Source organism: Carassius auratus, chromosome 5, assembly GCF_003368295.1.
Source record: "Carassius auratus strain Wakin chromosome 5, ASM336829v1, whole genome shotgun sequence".
In the NCBI taxonomy this organism is placed as follows: domain Eukaryota; kingdom Metazoa; phylum Chordata; class Actinopteri; order Cypriniformes; family Cyprinidae; genus Carassius; species Carassius auratus.
The window spans coordinates 15,270,804-15,284,018 of record NC_039247.1 but is presented as its reverse complement, the minus strand read 5'-3'; the positions used below and the strand labels follow the sequence as shown (position 1 = coordinate 15,284,018).

Sequence of the window (13,215 nt, the reverse complement as noted above, 5' to 3'; positions counted from 1 at the left end):
TATTATATGTGAAACCCCTCTCAAATATATAAATATATATATATTTTACTATTACAGCTGTCGAGATTAACGAATCGTGGAAGTGTTGATTATATAATTATTTTTTCAATCTTTTCCCCATCACATGAAAGGCTGCAGTGATGAGCATCGAGTAGACAGAGTCTGTTTATCGCGTGAATGCAGTGATCTCGTCATTATTGCAACACGTTTTCTCACGAAATGCTTTCACCACAGCTAACAGCAAACACATGAATACAATAAGAGCTCCGTTGTGCAGCATAACAGCGTCATTCATTGTAACGGCAGTTTGGGCAAGTGTGCAGATATACTCGCGATGTGTAACAGCTCCGGAAAAAAGCGAGCGTTCTTTGATCGCTCTCTGTGGTTAAATCACAATTTAAATAACAGATTTGTTTCATGCTACTAAGAGAAACAACGTGAAGTTGATCGTTTAGTCACTGGCTTGATTCACTGATGCATAAACAGTATTAAACGATTTAGAAAGAAAGTCTGTGTGAACTTGAATGATTAGCTACACATCAGAAACCACAGATCAGGCATTAATGAACACTGTTACTCACTGTTTGTGCCAGTGCTGTCGAATCCATATCATAAAAGTCTCTAACGCCTGTGCTGACATTGCGACTGAATTATATGTAAATATTTGGGCGGGCAAAGCAGAGAAAGGGGAGGTAACAATTCTCGTTACAACGTCACAACGAGGAGATTCAAGATCAGCCCGTTTGAGCTTCCATTTTCTCAAAGGCAGAGAAAGATACAAAAATCATAATTTACTATAAATAAACTTGGGGAGCATATACAGGCTAGGGGAACTCATATTAATGTTAAAAAACCTCAGAAAGTGAAATTTTCATGTCATAGGACCTTTAAGTATATTTTGTTTGAAGTATTTTTCTTCACTACATTTCAAAACACATTTATTACGGAGTAAAAAAAAAATTTATCCCTGGAAACGAAAGTAAATAATGGGCAGGAGAACAAACTGGTGCTAATCACAAAAAAAGATGCAGACGGACAAGACTGCGCTATGGTGCAGACCCAGCTTAAAACAAAACCCCTTTGCAAGCATGTAGAGGTAAGGTAAATACATGCATCGCATTGACAGTTTAGCAAAAGGTTTTGCACAAAATAGCCAAAAAAAGTCAGTGGTGCAGGGTGTGTAATAATATATCCTCTGTGATAACTTCGTAATTGCTATTTTAATGATGTGTGATTTGACATCATCAGTATTTTGCCAAAAACCAAACAAAACTCCTACCGTCCCGTGAAGTCTAGTAGAGTAGACAGCCAACATAGCACAGTTTTGCCTCTCTCTGCAATGATGGTGTTTTGTTCCTAAATGAATCAACAGTTTAAATGATTCAATTCAATCGCAATGACTCACTTATTAACAGTGACTTTCTAACACCTACTGGCTGTTTTAATTTCACATTTAAAGTATCTTTTGATTTTATTATTATTTAACATTTTATGTCTTACATATCAACACATTATGTGTGCATTTGTAACTGCAGGTTAAATACATTCATGTCCTGCTTTAAACAGTGGGTAAATACATCGAAATCCCACATCCGATGAAGCGTCTGTGTCTCCTCTGCATTGAAAAATTGCATTTTTGTTAATTTAAAAAAGAAAATTCTAAATAATGGATTTCTTTAACTAAAAACAACTGGTTTGAGATTTATAGGCCTATCCAAGGGGTGTCAAACTCAGTTCCTGGAGGGATGTAGCCCTGCAGAGTTTAGTTCTAACCCTGCTCCAACACACATACCATGTAGTTTTCAAATAAGCCTGAATGATTAGATTAGCTGGATCACATGTGTTTAATTATCACTCTTGGCCTATCCCATTTTTGCCTCCCTCTCACTGTTAAAATGTAACAAAGTTATTTTTACTCTGAAATTTAAAGGAGATACTTTTAGCGTTGACTTGAGTAGATTTTTACTTGTACTTAAGTAAAATTGTATTAATGCAATGGTACTTTTACTTGAGTAGAATACTTTCCACCTCTGGTTTCTTCTCTCCTACAGTATGTGTTTGTAAAATAAAACTGTCATTTGTTCTCTAGGTTCATTGTTCCCATCTCGATTGTAATCTGTAATGACATCATGGCCTACCTGTTTGGCTTCTTTTTTGGAAGAACTCCACTGATTAAGGTGAACCTGTGATATCTGCATCGCAGCACTAAGCATTTGTGATAAACATTCTCCGTCTCCTCATTTTCTGAACTGATGACTACATTTCCGTAATTGAATGCATTGTGGATGAAAATGATCTTATCTCAAACCTCTTCTCTCTTTCAGCTCTCCCCAAAAAAGACCTGGGAAGGATTCATCGGGGGATTCTTTGCAACAGTGGTCTTCAGTTTCTTTGTAAGTCACCATTAGACCTTTGAGTAAGGGTTTTGGCATCATCTACAGTCCTCATAAACTATATGTACATATGTTTGCACTGCTCTGATCATTCTCTGCAGATTTCACCTTGTCATACATCACGATTAATGCCTGCACCCTATTGGTCAAACTACTTTTCAGTCATTATCTTCAGCAAGTATGAAAGCAAAGCCAAAACTGGACTTTTTAGTCAATTATAAGGCAGATATTCCCCGGTTTAGACATATCTGTATGTTGCATGCTCACCCTACCTTCAAGCAACACAAACAACTCTTATATCATTCAGTAACCCTTATGGTATTGTGTGACAACTAAATCCTCCTATTTCAGTTTGCGTACCTGCTATCCAAGTACCAGTACTTTGTTTGTCCAGTGGAATACAACAGTGAGACGAACCGTTTTGCGGTGGAGTGTGAGCCCTCAAATCTCTTCATGATACAGGAATACAGACTTCCTGCAGTGGTGCAGAATACAGTTAGATGGGTGAGTACACGATGGGGCAAAACTACATACCGTTACAGCTTAATACAGCTCTGCTCAATATCTCATATTTGAGAGGAGTTGTTTTATTCCTGAATCCTTTGAAATGATAATCGTTCTGTCGCAGTTGTTTCTTTTTGTAGTATTGGCTTATAATGAAGTCTACATCTTTCTCGTGTCTGCAGAAAACGGTGAACCTTTACCCATTTCAGATCCACAGTATTGCGCTCTCTACGTTCGCCTCTCTGATCGGACCGTTTGGTGGATTCTTTGCCAGCGGCTTCAAACGAGCTTTCAAGATCAAAGTTAGTTCACATTCAGGAGCAGTCACACAAAAAACCCTTGAATTTGTAACTTGCAGTCTGTGTCTGCTTGGAGTGAGCGTGACACCTGTGAGCTTGTGATTTTTCATTTTGTAGGACTTTGCGGACACCATTCCTGGTCATGGGGGTATAATGGATCGTTTTGACTGTCAGTATCTGATGGCAACGTTCGTTCATGTTTACATCACAAGTTTTATCAGGTGAGCTCTCAACTCATTTGGTTACACTTTTTCCTTTCGGAAGAGGACACAATCCATGAAATGGGTGCTGCTGGATGTATTAAAAACCAGAATTTGACACAGCATCCAAAATGCAGATGTGTGTAAACATGGGCTTGGGCCAATAAATGAGATTTACTCACGAGTGGGCTGTTACTTTTACTATGACAGATAGTCCTAGTTTAGGTGACACAATTCAAATCAAAGAATTCTATTGAGACTTGTGCATCTTTAACTGAATAATCCCAATGTCATAAACACAAATGTACATGATATGCTTTATTAATTTGAGTCACTTTGACCCTCAAATGTAATAAAATATAAAAGACAAATCTAAACCGGCATTCACATTATCATGTCTTGGCAGTGGTTTAGAGTGGAAATTATGTCTAAACAAACGATTTATATTATTAGATATTCATATATAATTTGATCTATTTATATTATTTTTAATAGATAAATAGTTACTATCTGTTGTTATTATATTCAGTTTCTTATGATGTCCTTAAAGCTGCAGTAGAATATGAGACAGATAATCTGTGAAAAAATCAAGCTCCTCTGGCTCCTCCCAGTGGTCCTATTGCCATTTGCAGCAACTTTGTTTGTGTTCAAAATGTAGAAAAATGTATATAATAAGCGAGTACACCATGAATCCATTTTCCATTTTCGGCGGAGTAACCCAGTACCTTTGTGATTCTTCATAGACATAAACAGAGAGAAGTAGTTCCGGCTACGATGTTCTTCCGCAAGACGCAAGCAGTTCTGTTTATTAACTGCTAGAGCGTCAAAAGTTACTGACTGCAGCTTTAATTCATTGTTTGGTATATACTGCAAATATCCCTGTATTGTTTAGCATATCGGCATTTCTGTAATCCCAGAGGTCTGCACACACAGGAAGCATGTTTGACCCTCTGTCATTTCTCTCTTGACCAGGGGACCGAACCCCAGTAAGGTTTTACAGCAGTTGCTTGTTCTGCAACCCGAGCAGCAACTCGGCATCTTCAATACACTGCGCAACCACTTACGAGAAAAGGGCCTGCTGCCCCCTGCTGTGGAGGAAGCCCAATGACGGACGTAAAACCAGCTCATGTCCTGTTGAACTCTATAAGCATTCACCCATGACTGTGACTGTGATACGAGCACGCTCCTGTTCAGTGAGAGAGAGTGACGCCTGCTGCAAACCAAACTCTCACTTTTAACCCATTAGAAACTCACCAAATGAAGGAGGAAAATGACTGCAAAAATCTCTTAATCAGAGCCACTGTCTGGGAAATCAACATCGAAGGTCTTCCAAGCAACAAAAATACAAAAACAAAAGATCCAAGCACATGGTAAGTGAATGTATAGCACTTTAGGAAGGAGGCTTCGTCATTGCACTTGATTTGCTTTGCGAACGCAATAACTCATGGTTTTTGAGATGCCATAATTCTCACGTTTAACATTTTAATGTGAGCTTAATTTATAACGGGGGTCCTGAACTCAAAGCATTACGAAACAATGAGTCTAAAACAGAAGCATGTCTGTAAGTCCTACTGTTACTGCTTAAATAGCCATGTTCTCTTTCCCTTTCACATTACTCAGTGTGTTAGTGTGAGTGCTAGAATAACTCACTTGTGTGTACATATCATCATATGCATTGTTGTACATAGATATTATACACTAGATCATATATATAGATTATACATTTATTTAAATAATCTATATGGTTTGACAAATTCTATATAATAGGAAGTTACGATAATGATATGCAAAAAGACTTGTCTTATTTTCTTAAATCCAGCATGACTCAACCTCTCTAGGTTGTGGACAATAACTTGAGCGGGTTGTTTTTGGGGAGAGAAGGGGATTTGCCGTGTTCCCCTCCGTGACCATTTGCTGTAACTACACGAGGCGAAAGATTCAATAAGCTTTTGAGGTTTTCATATCAAAAAACACTGGTGCTTTGAGGAGATAATTGAAAATCTGTACAAATGTTCTTAGATTTACACAGTTTATGTGCTTTTAATATTTTTTTTTGGTTTGTTTATAGTATCAAACTTGCAATGTTGTTTTTTAGCTGCATTTTAATTTGTCGAAATCTTTCTGAATTCTTTACCAAACAAGTGTAAAGAAAGAAAGTGTACCAAAGCACTGGCAATTTTGCTGTAAAAAAAACAAAAAAAACAAATGTTAAACCACGATTAATATTGTCAAATGCTACAATCTTACAGTAGAGAAGAATAAAATCCTATGAGATTGAATCATTTCAATTATTGTAATCAAAGGCACTTACATGAGCAAAAGTAACATCACTACAGGTTACCATCATACATTTTTTAGGCTTTTTGTTAAAGGAGGTGGATTTGTAATGACCTGTGTCCTTTGCCCTAACTGCACATTTGGACTCAGTAGAGTAGTTTGGGACCAGTTGTCAATAGTTGTATTGTAAAACCTAAACAAAAAATGCAGTGTGACCCCTGTACCTTAATCATTCATGTCTGCAGTAGGTTTACATGTTCCTTTCCTTCACATCTGCTGTCCGGTAGTGAATGTGGTGTTTGTAATATGAACTACATCAGACCAAAAAGAGAATGCACCTCCAGCTGTCTACAGCTGATTTTGTGGATGTCACAATTAATTTTTTTGGAGAGCTGCTGTACAACCCAGCATATAATATTGTGCAAGCTTATACTGTTCAGAAATTTGATTGAAAATGGGTTTCAAATTTGTTTTAAAAAGTGGGAACCTTTATTTATGTCTCCGTTTGATTTTCTGATTTTGTAAATGAGTTTTCAGTAGTAAATATTTACCAGAAGACAAAAAAAATTAATGTTATGGGCAATACTGAGGAAAAAAAATTACAAATAATTATTATTATTTTTATTATTGCAATGCTACACTTGGTGAATAAACTTCACGTTTGACTTACTCTCTGTGGTCACATTGATTTCAGTCTGACACCAAAAGTATTTCTGCAAGCAGCAATGGAGTTTATTCTCAAAATTGTAAACAGTAACATTTGAACTGACACAGACTACAAAAGAAAATAACTTAAAATGACAATAAAAAACAAGTGCACTTTACAAATAACATCTTGCAGTATAGTAATAACATTTAGATGAAAGACTAACAAAACGTAATTTTAAATGCCATTCAGATCAGACTGTAAGTGCAACATTGGCATCATTATTTAATCTAAGGTGCATCAGCAGTTTCATTGCCACATGAAACGAAGAAGAGCTTTATCTGAGCATTACAAAAACCTTGACAGATTATTCGACTCGACCTAATGCATGTTGTTTTGGACATTTATGCAGTTATATGAAAGATTTCCTCTACTAGAGAATTAAAAGACCTGAATTGCTGGTCCAGAAGAAAAGCATGAATCACATAGTTAAGTGCAAAAGTCTAAATAATTTAAATTAAAAACCAGGATATAAATGTAACAGTAAAACCAACATAACTGAACATAACCTAAAAAAACGTTTGTAATTCGCACTGTGTGAATGAGGTGTAATTTAATAAACATTAAAATATGAACATAAAAACATTAAAAGGCTAAAAAAAAAACTTTTTTGTGCATTTCTGTAAGGTGAACAAAAACTCTTCAGCTCTTCTTGGACCACAGCTTTGACGCTGAAGACTCCTCATGAAGACTTTGGATCACTTTCACAGTCTATTTTACCAAATGAGAGAAGATTTGACCGATATGGACGTCTTCTACAGCACAAAGCTGTCGGCTGTAGTATTAATTAGAAACAATAGAGCCTAACATTGATTTTATGTCGAACATTGAGGTGTTTTCTTCTTTGTTCACTGCTAAGTCACTATATCATTAATAGGCAGCTGTGAGTCCTCTTCCTCGACTGGAACACTATCAAAGTCGTTCCTCACAGGACAGAAGAGCCATCTGATCACCGCAAGCACCACACGGACCAGCAACCTCAGTAAAATGAAAGCAAACGGTACGCCAATCTCCATCATATGAAAGATGGACGTGCTGAAGCGGCTCAGGATGCAGGTGAAGGCAAAAGATCCGAGTGCCACGCAGGGGTAGAGTGAGAGCTTGGCCAACATAAAGGCGTGCTCTCGACCGCCGTAGCGCACATACGGGTGCAATGTCTCATGCTGCGTGAAAAGTGCCGTTACCCAAATCGCAAGCTGGAACAGACCGGCGAAGAAGATGATGACACAGCTGATCTGCACGGCCTCCAGCTCGTTGAGGGAGCCTCTGGGAAATTCATGCGTGAGATGGTAAGCGAGCGGCAGGCCGCCCACGAAGGCCAGCGAGAACGTGTTGAACAGGCCCATGAGGCGAGTGGCCTTGGTCACATGCAGGAAGAGAGAGTGATGAACAAACCACAGCAGGCCTATGGTGACAAAGGAACCGAAGTAAGCCAGGTACTCGGGACCGTACTCCTGAAGCGCAGCGAGGAGTTTGTCATTAAACTCCTCCTTCACCACTGATGGATCAGGCACGTTGTCTTTACTGTGAAATAAGACCTCAAATCTATTAGTTGTCTTTGTAGAAATGACCTTTGTGACATAATACAGGTTTTGACATTAACAAGGTGTTTAAAATGATGTACTACTAAAGACAAGCACAGTGCAAATTCTTAACGACAGAATTGCTTTGGAGGGATACAAACCAAATGTCTAAGATGAGCAGCGTGGCTACGATTGCATACACCCCATCACTGAACGCCTCCACTCGCTCTTTACTCAAAGGTTCACTGGGGTGGTAGGTGTAGAAGGGCACTGAATCTGGACGGTCTTCCACCTGACCTGTGTTTATTGAAAAAGTGATAATGCAGATTACAGTAACTCCAATTGCACTATAGTTAAAAAGTTTGCATGCATTGAATCAATGATGATTTCCATTTCAAATAAAAGCTATTCATTAAAGACAGGATCACTATTTCCACCAAAATCTTTTTCAAGTTTTCAACACCGATAATAAGAGATGTTTCCTGAGCACCAAGATATCCGAAAGATGTCTGAAAGATATATAATATATATAATAAAAATAAAACAATTTTACACAGCAAAAAATAATAGATATTAACTAACAAAATACATAAAACAACTCTCATACAGAGTTAAATGCTAGAGTATAAAAATAAGTTTTAAAACTGGATTTAAAAACAGCAAGTGTCTGGGACTGCCTAACATATAGGGGCAAGTTATTCCAAAGCCGTGGGGCTTTGACAGCAAAAGCTCTGTCACCCCTGCTTTTCAGCCTTGTTCAGAGGTCAAACAAGAGTAAACTGTCAGCTGACCTAAGTGCTCTTGATGGATTATGTGATTGTATTAAATCATAAAGGTAACTTGGTGCCAGTCCATAGGCTAAGACTAAAACCTTAAAATAAATTCTAAAACTAACAGGAAGCCAATGAAGAGAAGCCAGTATGCGTGTGATTTGTTACACCTGCGTGTCCCTGTTAACAGACGAGCAGCATTTTGTACCATCTGTAACCGTTTAATAGAAAGCCTGATTGATACCTACATAGAGGCCATTACAATAGTCAAGACGGGTTGAGATAAAAGCATGCATATCCCTTTTAAAATCATTGAAAGACAAAAAAAGACATGCATCTTGATAATTGCATCAGCTGAAAAAAACCTAGATTTAATTACTGAATAATATTTTTTCAATTTAAAATCACTGTCCATTATAACACCCAGGTTTTTAACATTTGGCTTTACATATGATTTTATAACACTCAGCTCTGCAAGGGGGTCACGTGTGGCCAGGTCTAAATATCATGTCTTCTGTTGTTTCTTCATTGAACTTTAAAAAATGTGAAGCCATCCAGGCCCTAACCTCCTCAAGACATAGCAGCAGTGGTGCTATGGGGTTTGCATCTTTAAGATTGAAAAAGGAAGATAAAGTTGTGTATGGTCTGCATAACAATAAAACTAGATTGCAAATTTCCTAAAAATGAAAATAAGATCGGTCCAAGGATGGAACCCTGAGGGACTCCACATGAGAGAGATGCAGAGGATGACACAAAATCCCCAAGGCGAACTGATAAACTTTTGTTAGAAAAAAAGACCTAAACTACTCCAGCGCAATGCTCCAACTGAGAAATCAGGATGTTATTGTCTACAGGGTCAAATCCAGGAGCATGAGGACATCATAATCACCCGAGTCAGTAACAAGAAACAGGTGATTAAAAACTTTCTACAGGGCTGTTTATGTGCTGTGGAGTGAATTAAAACAACACCGAAACACTTCCTGCAAACCATGTTGACTTAAAAAGGATTGCAATTGAGTAAAAACAACCTTTAGAAAGGAAAGGAAGTTTTGAGATAGGTCTAAAATATCCAGAATGGAGGTATCCAAATTTGATTTCTTAATCAATGGATCCACTATTGCATGTTTAATATTTAGAGACACTATTAACTCCTCAGGCAAGACTACTATTTATGATTTCCTGAATTTCCGGTCCTATGGTTTCAAAAACATTCTTTAAAGACTGAGAAGGAATGATATCTATGCAACAGGCAGATGTTTCATTTTAGCTAAGATGTCTCTCAAAAAGCAAAGAAACCGGTTCAAACTGGTCAAAAGCAGCAGAGCACATAATGGTGACAGACGAATCAACACAAATTTTTTTAAAAGTTTTCACATACTTCAAAAGAAAACTACAAACTAGTTGATTGAGGAGTATTCAAAGCATTATTAATAGCACTGAAAAGAACACAAGGCTTGTTTGAGTTGTTAGAAATAATATCTGAGAAGTACTTAGACTTTTCAATTTGAACAGTCTTTTGATATTTGCGCAAACCCTCCTTTAAAATATCAGAAGACACGTGTAGGCTTCTTGTCTAACTGCACGAGTGGTGTCATTTAGCCAAGGTTCAACTTTTGGTTAAGCAAGAATAACCCTAAATGGAGCAACTATATTTAAAATGTTAAGGCATGTAGAATTAAATAAATCAACTCAATATTTAGACAAGTACAGTTTATTCCTCAGTATTTAGACAAGTAGAGGACATTGAATACTCCTCATCAATACTTTTAAAAGCATCAGAGAACAATTCAACAGTTGAAGGACTAAGCAATAGACAACGACGAGCTGGGACATTTGGTTTAGGATTACGAGAGAAATACATTTAAAACAGAACAGGCATGTGGTCAAAGAAAGTAGCATCACATACCTCAATATTAGAAACAGTTAAACCATGATACGCCAAAACCAGATAGAATTTATGTCCATGCTCATGTGTAGGGCCATTCACAAACTGTACCATCTTTAACTAATGGCTTAGAGGGACAACAGATATGGATATTAAAATCTCCAGCTATTAAGACCCGATCATATTTTGGCATAACTCCAGCCAAAAAATCAGAAAAGTCATCATCAAAGTCCTTACTGTATTTGGGTGGACCATAAATCACAGCACATGATGCAACTGATCCAGCTCAAAAACATTCAGCTCAAAGCCATTTAAGATGAAAGTTAGCTAGCGATCTAGCATTTACCAGTGCTAAACGGGCTGGAAATGTAATGTAAGTGACTTTCTTCAAAAAAAAAAATCCTTCCATATCCCAACCTGTGGAACGGGTGTGTATGAACAATGATAAAAAAAAAACATGTATCCAATATACTGGAAGAATAAGAGATTAAAGTGTTGTGAGATTTTGCTCTCACCGATGGCTTTATTCCAGATCCATTTTAAACACTGAGAGATGTAAGGCAGGAATATGACAATAGCCAAAATGATGTAGGACTGCCAGAGGAAAAATATAGAAATAAAAATGATTAATTAAAATATTATATGTTACAATGTATGTGATAAAATATTAAAAAAACTATTCAATTTTATCAGCAAATGCACTTATTGTATTTATAGAAACACTGTAATTAGCTGCTTTAGTTACTAATAAATAATAAAACTCCTGTACCAGTTGGATATAGATGAATGAAAATATGCTGGCAAACAGACACATGATAGGAACCCTCATGATGACTTCAAGGATGTGTCGCTTGTAATAAGCCTGATTCCCAGACATTTGGATCTGATCATTGAGGAAGAAAGGACGGCTGAATCCATACAAGACAATCGTGGCCTATAAGACAAAAAAAAAACATGACTGTAAAAAAAAAAAAACTCAAAGCATCTTATGCTGGTGATGTTATTCAGCACATGCAAGCGCTCTCACCTGAATTAAACCAATCACCATGACACATGCACAGAACAGGAGGATGCCCAGAGTATTACTAGGGAATGTTGCCATGAGAGAAAACTAGAATAACATAAACCAACAAAAAAATTTAAAACAGTCATAAACAGGCAGATATCTCGTTTCATTTAAAGACATATGAGGAGATAAAGGGGAAGAACTGGACATAGTCAAACTGTGCTGAATTAAGCAATCGTTCCAAACATCACCAGTAGAATGACTCACTCACTGTGTATGGTAAAACGGTTATAAGCATCATACATGCCTGAAATAGAACAGAGATGTGATGTCTAAAAGTCATTATACACTTTAAAAATGGATATACAGCTACTTTACAGTGATTAGGAATACTTTAGTTGGTGTTCTCACCAGGTTAAGCAGAGCAAGAGTGTCGTCAATGCGCTTGATGACTTGAAACAACCTAAAACCAAATGCTTAAATTAACTCTTTATGCAAACGAATGAAAGCAGCAGTTACTTGAAATTAATACTTGATCGAGTGTAGTGCTTGAGGGCTCTCACCGGATATGTGCAGCCCAAGCAACAGTGACAATCAAAAAAGTCATCAAGTAGACGGCAACCTTAGTGGTGAGCAAAGCCTGAATACTCTGTTTCAGTTCCTGAGTATAGAGAGATCAGTTAAGAGATAAAAATACAACAAATTTGTGTTTCATTTGTATTTCTTAAAGGAACGGTTCACCCAAAAATGATTTTTACACCCTCATGTATTTCTAAACCAGCAGTACCAATGTCAGAGATTATATTTTACGGCCCTCAAGATATTTCTTATTCACATTTTCAAGTGTCATTATCAGAAAGCAGCAGTGGCAATAGAATTGAATAATTTTAAGTCGTCCTGCTGCCCCCTTGGAAGTGTGCTAAGTCCCCCAGTGGGCCCCCGGCTCCCAAGTTGAGAACCACTGCTCTAAACACACAAGACTTTCTTTCTTCTCTAGAACGCAAACATAGACAACAGAGAAGTTTTACTTTGTTTTGTTTTTGTCTGCTTTCTGTGGAAGTCTCACAGATCAACAGCAGGGTGTGTAAATAAAGATTACATTTTCATTTTTGGTTGAGCTATTCCTGGAAGGTAGCATACTTAATATACTTTTTCACCTCATTATCCTGAAACTTTGTATGTGCAACAGGCAATATCTGTGAACACAAAAGAACATGACAGCTTTTAAACATGCATAATCTTACAGTACGTATACTTCAGCTGGGCTTTGACAGGAGCCCAGAGAACAGGTGATTTATATGTTTTTTTTTCCAGCCTTCAGTTGAAAGGCTGTCTGTGAGTTTCCTCACCATTACAGTGGCGATGATGGAGATGAGCGCGTCGCTGTAGGCGAGCAGGCGATGCGACGACTGCGTGCTGCTGTATCCGTCTTTCTCCGACGACGCGACGCTCCCCAGAAAGGAGTGCGCGTGATACCTCGGCGTCCGCGTCTTCTCCATCTCCTCGTCATCGTGGTGCTCGATTATTTCGCTTTCATCATTTTCTCCCATGACCGCGGCGGTGTGTGGTGTGAGTGGACGGAGCAGGCATGGAGCCACAGTCCTTGTGTTTGCAAACACATATGACACACTGTCAGCTGACCGGAAATTAGC

The 13,215-nt window shown here is 37.8% G+C and overlaps 2 protein-coding genes across 4 annotated transcripts in view; one reads left to right on the top strand and one right to left on the bottom strand.

Annotated features, from left to right (window-relative positions):
• The window catches only part of LOC113077852 (phosphatidate cytidylyltransferase 1-like), a 26,120-nt gene extending 18,982 nt beyond the window's left edge, over window positions 1–7,138 (top strand). The window contains exons 8-14 of one of the 2 annotated variants that reach the window (XR_003281397.1): window positions 2,090–2,177; window positions 2,325–2,393; window positions 2,745–2,897; window positions 3,080–3,199; window positions 3,314–3,417; window positions 4,369–4,766; window positions 7,007–7,138. Coding sequence is in view for 1 of the 2 variants with exons in the window: in XM_026250121.1 (XP_026105906.1) it covers window positions 2,090–2,177; window positions 2,325–2,393; window positions 2,745–2,897; window positions 3,080–3,199; window positions 3,314–3,417; window positions 4,369–4,504 (670 nt within the window). In the remaining variant the exon portion in view is untranslated. Of the gene's footprint in view, window positions 1–2,089; window positions 2,178–2,324; window positions 2,394–2,744; window positions 2,898–3,079; window positions 3,200–3,313; window positions 3,418–4,368; window positions 6,343–7,006 lie in introns of those variants that run through there. The other variant, XM_026250121.1, reaches the window with a different exon arrangement.
• On the bottom strand, window positions 6,388–13,215 carry LOC113077838 (endosomal/lysosomal potassium channel TMEM175-like). Of its 2 annotated transcripts, none has more exons than XM_026250107.1 (10): window positions 12,913–13,215; window positions 12,721–12,759; window positions 12,127–12,224; window positions 11,975–12,026; window positions 11,835–11,870; window positions 11,585–11,668; window positions 11,327–11,491; window positions 11,070–11,151; window positions 8,064–8,199; window positions 6,388–7,903 (listed from the first exon to the last, which is right to left on the bottom strand). In XM_026250107.1, the coding sequence occupies exons 1-10, from the start codon at window positions 13,111–13,113 to the stop codon at window positions 7,234–7,236; spliced, it is 1,563 nt and encodes a 520-aa protein (XP_026105892.1). In that variant the 5' UTR covers window positions 13,114–13,215; the 3' UTR covers window positions 6,388–7,233. The 2 variants fall into 2 exon arrangements, with proteins under 2 accessions (XP_026105892.1, XP_026105899.1); XM_026250114.1 differs by having other exon boundaries at window positions 11,073–11,151; window positions 12,913–13,214.